The sequence below is a fragment of the Canis lupus genome, chromosome 19 (genome assembly GCF_048164855.1).
Source record: "Canis lupus baileyi chromosome 19, mCanLup2.hap1, whole genome shotgun sequence".
NCBI lineage: Eukaryota > Metazoa > Chordata > Mammalia > Carnivora > Canidae > Canis > Canis lupus.
The window spans coordinates 45,413,925-45,427,585 of record NC_132856.1 but is presented as its reverse complement, the minus strand read 5'-3'; the positions used below and the strand labels follow the sequence as shown (position 1 = coordinate 45,427,585).

Below are 13,661 nucleotides of genomic sequence, written 5' to 3'. Positions count from 1 at the left end.
AGCCCGATGCGGGACTCGATCCCGGGACTGCAGGATCACACCCTGGGCCGAAGGCAGGCGCTAAACCGCTGAGCCACCCAGGCATCCCCCAATAGGATGTCTATTGAGTGAGGTCAAATGATCCCAAGTCTGGGGCTTCATCTGTTCTTGTCCCCTTTTCTCTCTTATCACTACCTTCAGCCTCCCCAGAATCCAAAGCCCAGGCACCGTGGCCATTGGAGGTTGCAGTGTCCACCTGTGAGAAGCCTTTGAAAGAGTGACTAAGCCCTTTCAGCAGGACAGAAGAATATGTTGGTCATGTGTCTCATTTTTATTTAGGGGTTGTCCACCTGGTGAGCTGTGTTGGCTGCTTTTTTTTTTTTATTCATGAGAGACAGAGGGGCAGAGACACAGGCAGAGGGAGAAGCAGGCTCCATGCAGGGAGCCCGACGTGGGACTCAATCCCAGGTGTCCAGGATCAGGCCCTGGACTGAAGGTGGTGCTAAACCGCTGAGCCACCCGGGATGCCCAGTGTTGGCTTCTTTTAACACAAAGCAGAAGGCTCAGAAAACCAGCATTGAGACCCCAGGTCCAGGCAGGCCCAGTGTTCAGATAAATGTCAGCAGAAATGAAGGACCAAGGTAGTGACTGGGTGGAGTCTGAGTCCCTGACAGGTTGCCAGAAAGATCCCTGGGGTTCTATTGCTGTCCCCAGGCTGGGGTAGGCTATGGAGCTGCAGCTGCAGGCAGAATGTACCAGGTGAAGATCATGATTGCTCAAAGATCTCTGTCCATTCTGTGGGACAGGACACAGGTTGTAAGGCTGTCATAGTGCTGCCTGTCTGCCCAGGACTTGCCCTAGAGTGAGACAGTTGGGGACACTGGTATGGACCTGCATCCTCCTGGTCCCCAGAAGGGATGCTCCCCACATCCCTTCTCCCCACCTCCCTTCTCGAAGTTTCCCTGGCACAGATGACCCTTTTTTTCCTAGCCCTCAAGGGGTGAAGGTGAGTCCTGGTTACATGGAGAAGTCAGGACCTATAGCTCCCTTCCTACCTCAGGGACCCCCGGTCTCCAGCATATCAGCCCTAGTGTGCTCACGTCACTTTGTGTGTCAGTGCAAACATCCCTATTTCAAGAGGGCTCATCCCACCCCCTCCCAGCCCTGGGCCCCTTAAGGTCTTTCACATCCCCTTACGCTTTTCCTTAGAGCTTTGGTCTGATCCTCAGGCATGAGTGCTGAGGAACCGCTTGCTTTTATAACTGGGTTAAAGTTTTAGCCACTGCAGTAATTGAGTTTATAGCACACAATTTCCTTATACGACGGACCTATTTATTTTGAGAGTGTGTAGGGCTTTTAGGATTGTATAAAATTAACCCGTATAGTAAGATAGACTGACCCTTTGGTGAGCTCTCTGCCCTCAGCACTTTTTGAAACTAAATTTCTTTTGGCTTGTCAAAAGAGTGAACCTTGAATCCTGGGCTCAGATTAAATTTACATGTTCAAGTCCTTTTTTTGAAACCTACTGTCCTCTAGTCAATTCTCTGATAATGCTTGTTTTGGATAAGCAGATTTATTCAACATCATTGATATATTAAGGCACAGTTGGAGCATGACACACACATTGTATGTAGTTATGTACAGTTTTGTCCGGGAGTAATGCCATGTTCAGGTTAGGGGTTGGGAAACTATGGCCCACAGGCTGGTGGTCTGTTTTGGTAAATAAAGTTTGGTTGGGACACAGCTATGCCTGTTTGAGGATGTACCGTTACAGCTGCAAAGCTGAGTAATTAGGACAGAGACAGAATGACCTGGAGAGCTGAAAATATTTACTGTATTCCTTTAAGAAAAAGTTTGCCAACTCCTGCAATAGGTGAATCCAGAAAATTGCTCCCAGCTAAAAGAGCACCTGACACTACACAAAATGGAAATGAACACATCTCAGATATGCACCAGGCCCCCTCGAGGCCATACCAGTTTTCTCTGGGGTCAGACACCCTCATTCCAGCATGTCACAGTAAGAAAACAGCCACAGCAAATGCCAGATCTTCCTTCAGGTTGAAGGGTCAGGCTTCAGGTAGCATTTGTGTATTTCTTGGTTGTTTAACATGCTACCATTTAAAAATCAGGTTCCTGTCTTTTTTTTTATGTCATGATGAAGTTTTGGGGTGTTGCGTATCTAACCCTGTTGCTCCCATAGCCCTTTGTTTTTATTGCACAATTTGCAATATGCTCTGGTTTTTTAAAAATGCATATTTGTTGTGCTCTAGCAGAATTCATCGTATTTTATTCACAACAAAAGGTGTGATCTCACTCAACAACATAAAGTTGTAATCATTTAATATTTCATTTGGACCCTGTGAGTGAGAGGTCAAGCCCAATTTCTTACTTGTGAGGAGCTCCCAGTATTCTTTGGAAATCTCATATGTGACTCTGGGTTGTAAATGAGGTTTTTCAACTGGGACTGTCTGGAGGATGGGCTTCAGTTCCCAGCGTGTCTCACCCATTGTCTGTGTGACTACCACCTGCTTCAGTTTTCCCACCTGTATGGTGGGGGCAGATGATGGCACTTACCTCACAGGTGGTTATGAGGATCATCTGAGGTGATCCATGTGGGGTAAATGCTCAGTGATAGGTGTTTTGCTCTTAAAAGAAGACCCCATGTTTCTTTTAACAGGGGAGCGATAAACTTGGGTCACGATCTAAGTAAGGATCATGTTGAAACAGCTTGAGGTGTCTGGACCAGCCTCCTTTCCCCTGTTGGGAGCTCCTCTTCATAAAACCTGTATTTATTCATCATGTTTGTCATCTACCTGCTGTGTGTTGGACACTCTTCTCTTCCAGGGTTAGGGACATAGAAGAACTTTGACACTGAGGCCCAAACAGTCCTATGGGACAGGTACCTACAGCCTGTTACCTGGTAGTTGGTGGTGATGTCTGACTATGGGGTTCCATAGCTTCTAGCTTCAGAGTCCTCCCTGGCCTGACCACCCTGGGCAGGGCAAATCTTAATTCTCTAGGCGCGGTTCCCTGTCATTTGAGGATGAGAGGGGAGGATGGCTGTTTTATCTTTCTACTCACTAGCTCATGCATCATGTTAGCCCCACCATGTGCTGTTCACTCCAGATGAAAACAAACCATTTAAACATGATTAACAAAAGGCCTTTTGACCATATAGTGGAATGTTCACAGTGGGCAGCTTGTGAGAGTGCCAGGTGGAAAGAGGAGTGGTGGACCTGGGTTTCAGGCCCAGACTCTTTGCCTGCTTAGACTTGGATTTCCCCACCTTAGATGACCTGCTCCTCTTCAACAAGCACAGGCTCTTAGTGAGTGGTAGCTATCACCTCCAGCATGTGTGGGTATACCCTCGCCCTGGTCACAGGACTGCTGCAGAGAGGTCTCCCTAGTATCCTCTTAGCCTAGATCTTTGAAGGCCCAGGCATCTGGACCCTAGTGCCTTCTTGATGATGTTTAAGAGAGAAAACACCTGTATTTTTGGCATATCTTAGGTTTTCAGATCACTAAGGGTTAGGAACCCAGCTTCGGTGAGTAGTAAGACTTAATTCTCCTTCTGAGCAAACCTATAGCACAGGACTCACTGTTATCTCCCTTCCTCTGCCTGAGAGCCTCCTGCTCAGTGGCTTGGCCCTTTCTGTTCTGCTTAGACCATCTCCCCAGATCCTGTTCCTCTCTCAGCCTCAGTCTATGAGACTCTGTCTCTTTACATTTAGCCTACAGAAAGTCTGAACACGAGTGTGGTTTTTTTTTTTTTTTTTTAAGATTTTATTTATTTGGGACGCCTGGATTGCTCAGTGGTTGAGCCTCTGCCTTTGGCTCAGGCCATGATCCCGGGTTTCTGGGATCAAGTCTCACATTAGGCTCTATGTCTGCCTCTCTGTGTGTCTCTCATGAACAAATAAAATCTTTAAGAAAAAAAAATTTTTTTTTTTTTTTTTTTTTAGGAACTTATATCAAAGCCCTGTGTGCTTGTGGTCTCACACTTGTTTGTTTATTTTTAAGATTTTATTTATTTATTCGTGAGAGACCTAGAAAGAGAGAGGCAGAGACACACACAGGCAGAGGGGAAGCAGGCACCATGCAGGGAGCCCGACGCGGGACTCCAGGATCAGGCCCTGGGCAGAAGGCAGGTGCTAAACCGCTGAGCCACCCGGGCTGCCTGAAAAAAAAAAAATTTATTAGGAGAGAGAGAAAGAATGAGCAGTGAGAAGGGGAGGGGGGGAGGGGGGAGAGAAGCAAATTCCCTGCTGTGACCAGGAAGCCCAATATGGGGCTCAATCCCAGGACCCTTATTATCATTTTTAATATTTTATTTATTTATTCATGAGATACACACAGAGAGAGGCAGAGACACAGGCAGAGGGAGAAGCAGGCCATTCAGGGAGCCCGACATGAGACTCGATCCCGGGTCTCCAGGATCAGGCCCTGGGCTGAGGGTGGCGCTAAACCACTGGGCCACCCGGGCTGCCCAATCCCAGGACCCTTAGATCATGACCTGAGCCAAAGGCAGATGCTTAACTGAGTGAACAGCACAGGTGCCCCTGAACGCACAGTTTTTAGTGAAAGTACTTGTATGCTTCATTTTGACCTATAGGGCAAACCCGAGGAATTGTACATTTCATGAGACTAATTTACAGAAATGTAGGTTTAACTCCATACCATGTACTGAACCCGTATTATTTTGCTTCACACTGAATATGAAGGTGAATGGGAAAAAGAAGTTTCTGCTGTGGAAGAGTTTAGCGACAAGCTGGGAAAAGAGATGAAGCTGCAGAGTAGTATAGGGATTGTTGCTGTGGGCATGAGGATGAGGAACTGTGTGAAACATGAGGTCCCTTAAAGTGAGCCCACACCCCTTGCTGTTGGCCTGGTGGACATTCAGCACAACTGGTAACCCAGATGTAGAAGGTGGGCTGTGAGGATAAGATGAGGGTTTGGGGTTTACTGCTTAGAACTTGAGAGTCTCTTTAGTGGCGCAGAGGGTGTACTCTTAAGCTACATAGGCTCTTGCTAATATGGATAGGAAAGTCAGTGGCAGCAACCCTTTTCAGTCCACTGAAGGTTGCATTATTTGTCTTAAGTTCTTGGTTCTGCCTGTTGGAGGAGCCAGCCTTATGATATCCCTATATTACAAAACACCCTCCAGCCTGGGAGCACTTCCCTCCAAAGGGCGGTCTTCCTTTGTCTCACTCCCACTACATTTGTCCTTTCAGTTTTCAGCATTTGCATGTGGAAATGTTACTTTATGTAGCTCTCCTTTTTATCTTTGTGTTCTTTGAATATAAGACTGATATGAAATCATCATTTCATACAGAAATGTTGAATACAGAAAGTGAAAGTTTCTTAACAGTTTATTCTTCAGAAATGAGTGCTGTGGCTTTTAGCCCAATTTCTTTCACTTTTGATTTTCATAAGCTTTTTCAATATTTTTTTCTGAAGATTAAATCATTTTTAAGCCATGTGAATGGTATTACACTATCCTGCAATTCGATTTTCTCATTCAAGTAATTTCTAACATCATGTATCTCTTCACATAGTATGTAGTATGTCTATGAGGTATGCTTAGGTAAACTGAGGCTCAAAGTAACAAGGTCCCTTAGTCAGTTGTTCTCTGAGACCTGGCTTCTGTTCTTTGTTGTGTTTGGTAGTAGAGGCTAGCTGTTGAAATCATCCTATATCCCAAGTTAAATTACATCCCTTGTACTCGGCCTTACCAGGGTTGGATGTTTAAAACTTGAGAACTGGTGTCCTTAGTGTGAGTTCCTTCCAGAACACAGCCACTGCATTCCTGTTACTATCACTCAGATGCATCAGGAAGTGGCTCAGGACTCGAACAGAGTGAGGTCTCATTTTGGAAGGGAAGACATGTGCCTGTTAGCCAGAGGCTGCTGACACCAAAGTAGAGCTTGGCTGTTCTCTTCCCTGGCCCCTCCTCAGGTGCCTGAGTTTAACTCTCAAGAATCGGGGATGGGGGGAGCCTCCAGAGGGTGGGTAGAGGGTGTACAGGTCCTGGGCTCCTCTTCCCAGAGCTTCCTCAGATGTTGTCTTGAGGAAGGAGGATGGATAGGATTCTTGGGTTCAGGCAGGAGACAAGGGGGAGGTCCTGCAGGAGGGCAACACAGCCCCAGCCTCAGGACCACCAGGGCACAAACATCCACCTGCATTGTACGTTGCTTGGGGGCACTCTAGTGATGGGTGCCTAGCTGAGGCCTGATGGAACTACCCACCCAGCAGAGCCTATGTGTTGAGTATAGAGTGAGGCCAGTGTCTGGATCTCATTGTTGCCCAGCGTGGCATCTGATGCTTCACAGGCCCTTTTTCCTTCCTGACAGGAAAGGGTGCCCTGTGCTGCCAAGGACAGTGGCTGCCCCATGTGCAGGCCTCCACCTGTCAGATCCTCAGCCTCTCTGTGTGGGTCTGGTAGACTCATGCTCAGCATGTCCAAACTACCTTGCTCCCAGCCTTTTCCCCAGATCTGCTCTTTCCCCATCTCAGAAAATCGATTCCATCTTTCCAGTTGCTCAGGCAAAAACAAACAAAACAAAGCAATTCTTTCTCGCCTCTCATCCAGCTGTTGGCATGTTGTGTTGTCTGTATCCTCTAAAGTACCCTCAATATTTGGTCATGTCTCCTCACTGCTCAGTCTCCTTCCCATCCTGAGCCACAATATACAAAAGCCTCCCAAAACTGCTCCCCACAAAACCCCCTTCTTTAGTCTATCCGCAGATCAGCCAGATGATCCTTTAGAACAAATTGGATCTCCCCAAATCCTCCATGCTCCTGCTGAGGCAGTCCACACTTAGTACCCTCTTTCCTCCACCTTCTCATGCTCACTCTTCTCTGAGCTCTGGAAAAGAGCACCCCAGGTCCACTTTTCTGATCATCGGCTCAGTCACTTCTCCCAAGCGCATTTCGCTAAGTATTTTTCTTGTGCTTGAAACAGGAGTGTTACTGGTACTATTCCTACTGGTATGTTAGTAACAGTAGTATAAGATTTCCTAGTATGGATAGTACTAATGAGCTCCATGACTTGTGTTTCTTGACCTTTTTGTTTTTTAATTGTCAAAAGACGTTTACTGGTGTTGCGTGCTCAACTTGTGCCAGGTACTTTCTGTTGGTCTCCTGAATCTTGTCTAAAAATTCTGGTTCCTACACCATTTACCTCTTTGGAGTGGTTTTAGAACAGATATTCCACCTGAGGTTCTCAGATTAGTAAGTGTGGTATTTTACTAAAATAAAGTAGGGGCACCTGGATGGCTTAGTTGGTTAGGAAGTCGACTCTTGGCTTTTGGCTTCAGTCACCATCTAGGGGTTGTGATCTTGAACGTCACATTAGGCTCTGTGCTCAGTGTGGAGTCTGCTTGGGATTTTCCCTCTCCCTTCCCTTTTTGGGTACATGTGTGTGCACACTCTCTCTCAAACAAATAAAATAATTAAAATAGCTTTTGGTAAAGGCAGTTACAGTTTGCACTGACCCAAAGCCCTATGTCATTATACCTATGCTCTGATGGCACCTTTGCTCTGAGATTGGTCTGTGCTATGCCTGTGTGCCTCTAGTATGGCTGCAACCTCCTTTCTTTGGGGCAAGGAAGACCTGAAGACCTGGGCTTCCTCCTGCCACCTCTGCCCACCCAGCTCTCAGGATGTATTAGAGCAGGTTTTGCTTGACTTGGTTGTGTTTGCAGAGAGTGAGAAGAAGGGGCTGAGGCCAACTGGGTTCCAGCCCTGCTTCCTGGGTAACAAGCCTGTGCCTTGGGCAGCCTTGCAGCCTTGGGAACCTCACAATTACAGTGGGCCTACTGCTGTCAGGATCTGCCTCTGCCTGCAGGTAGCAGCCAGCACAGGATCCTCCTTCAGTAAGAGGGAGCTGTTCTTTGTGGACTGGCAATTCCTGAATGGACCTGTGGTAGAACCTCTGTTATCTTTCCCTTCATTCTACCTTTACTGGCCGAGGATTCTGAAGCAGATCCTAATTTGCTATCACAGTAATTCAGTCTCTTCACCTGCTCTTTAGAAAGTATTCCAGTGTACCTCCTCACTGCTTTTTTTGCAGAAATTGTAGGTCATGCTTCATTCCTTGATTATGCTTCATTCCTCAAAGCTTGTTTCTTCCCTATAGCTTTGTGGCTGATTCTGGGTTCGTGCCTACGGGTTGGTAGCCACTAGACCTAAATTGTGGGGGGACTGGTCCTTCCTGCTCAGAGGAGGGAGGAACCATTCTGAACTAGTGCCTGCCCTCCCCAGGAGCAGATGTGCCATGTGGCCTTTAACTCAGCCACCTTGCTGTGGAGTAGGCTCCACCCAAGGTGGGAAATGGAGTGCAGAGCTGGAGACACCCTCTGCCATGTCCCTTCTAGCTATGCTGGTCCTTTCTGTGGTGGGGGAGGGATGTAGCAGCCCCCCCCCTCCCCCCCCAGCCCCAGTGCCCTGCCAGAGCCAAAGGGGCTTAGAGCTGAAGGAGCAAGGCATGTGTGCGCTGCTAGGATGACTATTGGTTCTGGGGTTGGCAGAGTTCCAGCCCCTCAGCTTCAGTGTGAGCTACCCTGACACTGCGCACAGAGCATAAGCAGGCTGTGATGCGGGGACCCTGATCAGCTACCCAAACTGGGGTGCTCTGGGGGAGTTCTATGGCCCAGAGTGGTCACTGGGGCTTGAAGAAGCAGTCCTCCTGTGGGTATGAGGCTCTGCTCTGGCCCTTTGTTTTAATCCAGTGACAACGAAGTGAGGTCACTTGGGCACTACCTTGCCAGTCTGGTGACCTGGCACACCGTGACCTGATTGTTGAGGGGTGTGTGTGTCCCCAGTCTGTGTGGGCAGCTGAGAGGAAGGACTTCATGTAGGGTCTGGGTTTGGATGAGTTTCATGGATTGGAGCCTGGAGCTTAGAAGGCCAGAGACTGTGCTGGCTGGCGGGGTGAGTGAGTGGATAAGGATGCCAGGCTGGAGCAGAGACAGAGTGGGGAAGTATTGGGAGTCTTTGAGTACAGGATTGGGAGGAGGGGCATCCTCCACATCCACCTCAGTCTCTCTTCTCCTCCAGTGGGTACCAGGCCAGACTAGGAGCTTCTCCTTTAGAGACAGAATTTCTTCTGACTCTAGTGCGGGTCCTCTTTGCCTCTTTCTGGTTTCGTCTCCTCTCCTCTTTGATCCTGAGAGGCTCCTCTCTGGTCCTGGGGAGCACAGCTACCTGCTGTCCAAGACAGCTACTGAAATTGTTCCTCTTGTGTAATTCCCCAAATGTTTGACGAGCTCCTGTTTTAGGCAGTCCTCAAAAGGAAGATGATCCATGCCTCCCACAGTGAGGGAGGGGTGGGGGAGAATGATTGACACTCAGGGCAGTGACTTATCTGCAGTTTCACAGAGACAGAACTGATAGACTCAGTGAGCAGACTGACACAGGGTTTGTCGTGAAGGTATATCAAAGAGAGACAGAAGCCATAGAGCTTTAGGCTAAGCGGAACATGGGGGCTTCCCTTGTTTTCTCTGGGGGAGTTAGGAGACCATACCGACACAGAGAATGGGAGGAGGGGATGGGGGATGTTTAGGGGGTGACTGGGACTGAGCAATTGGTACAGACAGGGCGGGTGGCAGGTATGAGTTAGGATGCCAGGAGGGATTGGGGGCAGATGGAGGTCTTGTTGATATCTCATGCCCTTGAGCTTCAGAGTTCTCCAGCCCCACCCGCCATCAGCATGGATGGGGAGCATGCTTGGGGGGCCTTACCACCAGGAGACTTGCTCAATTTGACCTTTTTGGACTGCCTGTAGGAGCAGATATCTGGGTGCCCTGGCCAGGCCACATTGGCCTGACATGTATGTACATGGGCGACTCTGCCTTCTGAGCCAGGAGCAGCTGTCAGTTTCCTTCCTTTCACTCTTTAAGTTGACCAAAGAGGCCATTGGGGCAAAGCCCTGCACTATTGATCATTTGTGAAATTGGCTCCTTAAGAAGATTGTGAGTGTGTCCCATATATAATGATAATGGCCCCTTCATTGCCCTGTGTTGCCCCAGCCTCCCAGGAGGCGGGCTCCAGGATGGGATGACTGGCACTCCCCAGGACAGGTTTCCCAGAGTATTCACTGGTGAGGAAGCTGAGGGTGCCAGGTGCCCTGCCTGTATATACAGACAGAGCCAGGAGTCCTTCAGTACAGGCACACCACAGGTATGAATTGAGATTCTCTGAGGGGCCCATAGTGTTTTCCTACATGGGGCCCTGTGTTGGTACACGTGGATGCCTACTATCCTGTATAGAACTGGCACTTTGGAAATTCTAGAGCTTGGTAGCTAAATTCTTTTTTGTCCCTCCATGAACTCTGGCTTGGCTTTTTAGACCCTGCCTCTTGCAGTCTTATTTCCTGTGTCCTGCCTTGTTGGGACATCAAAGCTGGGCTCGGAGTGGCTCCTTTAAGAGCGAGCGCTTGTGTCCCAGACTCTGTTGTGGAATGCCAGCAGCCTCCCTGCAGACAGACATCACTGTGATGTCCTCCGTCCTCCGTCCTGTCTCCGTGAGGGTTAACAACACTTCAGCTTGTTGTCTGGAACCGGTTCAGACTGGTTTTCTGGAAAGTGCTTTGTCTCTCAGACTGAATCCTGGGAAGGGTCATGTGGAGCCCAGTGATGTCATGGGATCAAAAACTGACTCAGCTGTTTTTTTTTTTTTTCTTCTTTTCTTTTCTTTAAATCAAGATATGTGTGTGCTGCAGGTACAGGGTGCTGGCACGGTGCTGGACCAGCTCTCACCCCACTCAAAGTTTACTTTGCTGGCAGTCAAAGGGTTAAACGTCTCTCTCTCTCTCTCTCTCTCTCTCTCTCTCTCTCTCACACACCTTTCCCACACACACACACACACACACACACACACACACACCCAGAGGTGAGCAGGGTGTGAGGAGGCTGTCCCTCACTAAAAGGGAGAAGAAGGGTCAACCTGAGTACATTGTGGGGCTGGACCTGGGCAGTGACCATGCTCGTGGGATAGAGTTTCCCTTTGCCGGATTCCAGACACCTCCAATCCTAGGCAGGTACTCAGAATCCCATAGGCAGGGAGTTCAGATCTAGAACAGTTTTCCTCTATTTGCTTTTGAGTTTGGAACATAGAAAATTCCCCTTCCTTCAGATAAACAACCACTTTCCATTATTCCTGCCCAGGTCCCCACAGGTCTCAGCTCCCCGGATGCTCAACCAATCCTGCCCAGCCTTCCCCAGGCAGTGAAGAAAGGTCCTGGGCAAACTTTATAGGTCTTGCATTTGTTCTACCTACTTCTGCCATCACCACGTGGCAAGGAAAACTCTTCAAGCTGACACTCTGAAAAGTTTCTAAGAAGGTAGCAACTTGGTTGTGCCAAGTTTAAATGTCATGTTTTCTCCTCCCAAAGTTCAGAATGACTGAAGAAGCATGCCGAACACGGAGTCAGAAACGAGCGCTTGAACGAGACCCAGCGGAGGATGATGTGGAAAGCAAGAAAATAAAAATGGAGAGAGGATTGTTGTCTTCAGACTTAAACACTGACGGAGACATGAGAGTGACGCCTGAGCCAGGAGCAGGCCCAGCCCAAGGGTTGCTGAGGGGGGCAGAGGTGACGGCCATGGGCAGATGCGAAGGGCAGGCGGGTGACGGGCCCGTGGACATGCGTACCTCATACAGGTGAGCAGGAGGGACCTGGAACCAGGTCTCCTGGGTGTGAAGAGGTGGTGAAATGGGCATGAGGCTTCCTTTCAGGCCTGCAGGAACCAGCTTTTGGTGAGTTATGGTGAAGGTGGCTGTGGGTTCCAGTCCCGGCATTGCTGTGCTCTCCTGGACAGACCTCCCCACTAGGGCCTGGATGTCAGTGCAGAGGGTGTGGCTCTCATAGGAGGAGGGATAGTATTCTCCATTAGCTCCCCTGCAAGGCAGCAGGTCTTGACTAAACTCATACCTGTTGTCTGTTCAACTAGTGTTTTAGTTTGTAGGAAAACTTAGTTGTTAATTTTATTATGTCTCCTTTATAGATCTGGGGTTCAGGAGGGCAGAGGTTCTACACATTTTCTGAGTCTCTGGGCTAGGGGCAGAATCTGGAGTCCAGCTCAGGGATACTTCTCACATGTGTCACCACTCCTCATATGCCTACGAAGGAAGAGTGACCTCCTCTTTCAACACATTATGAAGGAGGAGGTCACTCTGTTCAAGGCTTCTGTGGTGTGGTCTTTTGGTTTCTCCTTAGTCAATACTGACTACTTGAAGAGTAACTTTCCTGATCCTCAGCTTTGTGAGGTTCTTAAGGAAAAAAATTTGAAAGAATAAAGCTCAGTATCATTCCTGTCATCTGTGCCCACCCCCTCCATTTCTTTACTCAGAAACATTCTTTTCTTGTAAGGAGAAATCTGGGCCTGGCATCTGCTGTCACTGCTCCCCTTGGAGCTCTGGTGAGAGCCATTCTTTCCAGAATGTTCACACCTAAATGTCCTTTGAGCCAAATATGCCACAGTAGCTGTGTGGGTATGGGGATGGTTTCCTGGCCAGCTCTCATTAACCCCCTGGTCTTCCCCTGCAGACTCCCTTTCATGTTTGTTTGCCCAGGGTTGGGGATGAGGGTGAGGGTGGCAGGTACAGAGCCAGGGAAGTTGGGAGCACCTTCCCTTCCTATGAGTGTTAACTAACTCCACACAGGGATGACTCTACCCTGCACTCTTCATGTTAAGTTCATTTTGGAACCCAGACTTTCAGAATCTTAAGGATTTCAGAAATCGTCTGGCTTGACATTTCTCAGCTTTTTAATTCTTAGCTCTTTGAGATAAATGGGGAAATCCATCCCCTTCTATTGGGGAAGCATGTTAGTTTGAGAGAGTGGGTAGTGGGGGGTACTTTGTGTTTCTACTATCCTAAAATACCTTTTTCTGTCTGGCTCTGCTTTTTGCTGTCCCTGTTCTAAAACCAAAGGCCTCTTTTAAAGTTTCAGAAGTAAAACTTGTAAGTCTGGGCCTCCTTTCCCTCCCTCTGACTTGGTCCTCAGTAGGTTCTTAGGTGCTGTCTCGGGTAGCTGAGGAGGAGGAAGAGCCCTTGTTTGTGAGGATCATCTGGGTTCTTCTTGTGTTCCTGGGCACCTCATGGGCATTTTCTCCTGTAATCACCTTGCTCCTCTGCAGGGCAGCCCAGTGGATTGTGAGGGAAAAGTTACCAGATCTTCCTGTTGACACAGCCTGGGGCTACATTTGGCTTCTGGGCCTCTTCCAGACTTTCCTCATTTTACCTATTCACTTCCAACCCATGATTACTAGACAATGTAATGTTTTCTGAGGCTGATGGGGATGATACCCTTATGACACAAAAGATGCAGGGAAGCAGGGATCAGAAATTAACCCAAACACACAGGGTAGGGGTGGACCTACAGGACTAGAGACCCCCCCCCCCCCCAGGGCACTCACAGAGTATGAGAGTATGGCTTTGGTGGCTGCCAGGCAAAGTTGGGGTCACATCATATTCCCTGGCTTATATTGAGCATATAGTCTTAATCTTTGTTTCTTCATTAGTAAAATGGGTGATCATATCTGCCTTGAAGATTATTGGGTGACAGACGTGTACCCAGAATTGATCCTAGTGTGGGGAGGAAGTGTTGGTGACAACTGTCCTTCAGCCTTCACTCAAAATAAGATGTTCACATGTAGAGCTAGTATTTCCCTGAGTAGAAT

At 48.4% G+C, this 13,661-nt stretch overlaps 1 protein-coding gene across 10 annotated transcripts in view; it reads left to right on the top strand.

Moving 5' to 3' along the window:
• Window positions 1–13,661, top strand: part of GATAD2A (GATA zinc finger domain containing 2A) — a 114,649-nt gene that overhangs the window by 61,741 nt on the left and 39,247 nt on the right. For 8 of the 10 annotated variants that reach the window (XM_072786593.1, XM_072786589.1, XM_072786590.1 and 5 more), the window contains one exon: window positions 11,372–11,640. In XM_072786593.1, the coding sequence (XP_072642694.1) occupies window positions 11,372–11,640 (269 nt within the window). The remainder of the gene's footprint in view (window positions 1–11,371; window positions 11,641–13,661) is intronic. The other 2 variants (XM_072786594.1, XM_072786595.1) reach the window with 1 other exon arrangement.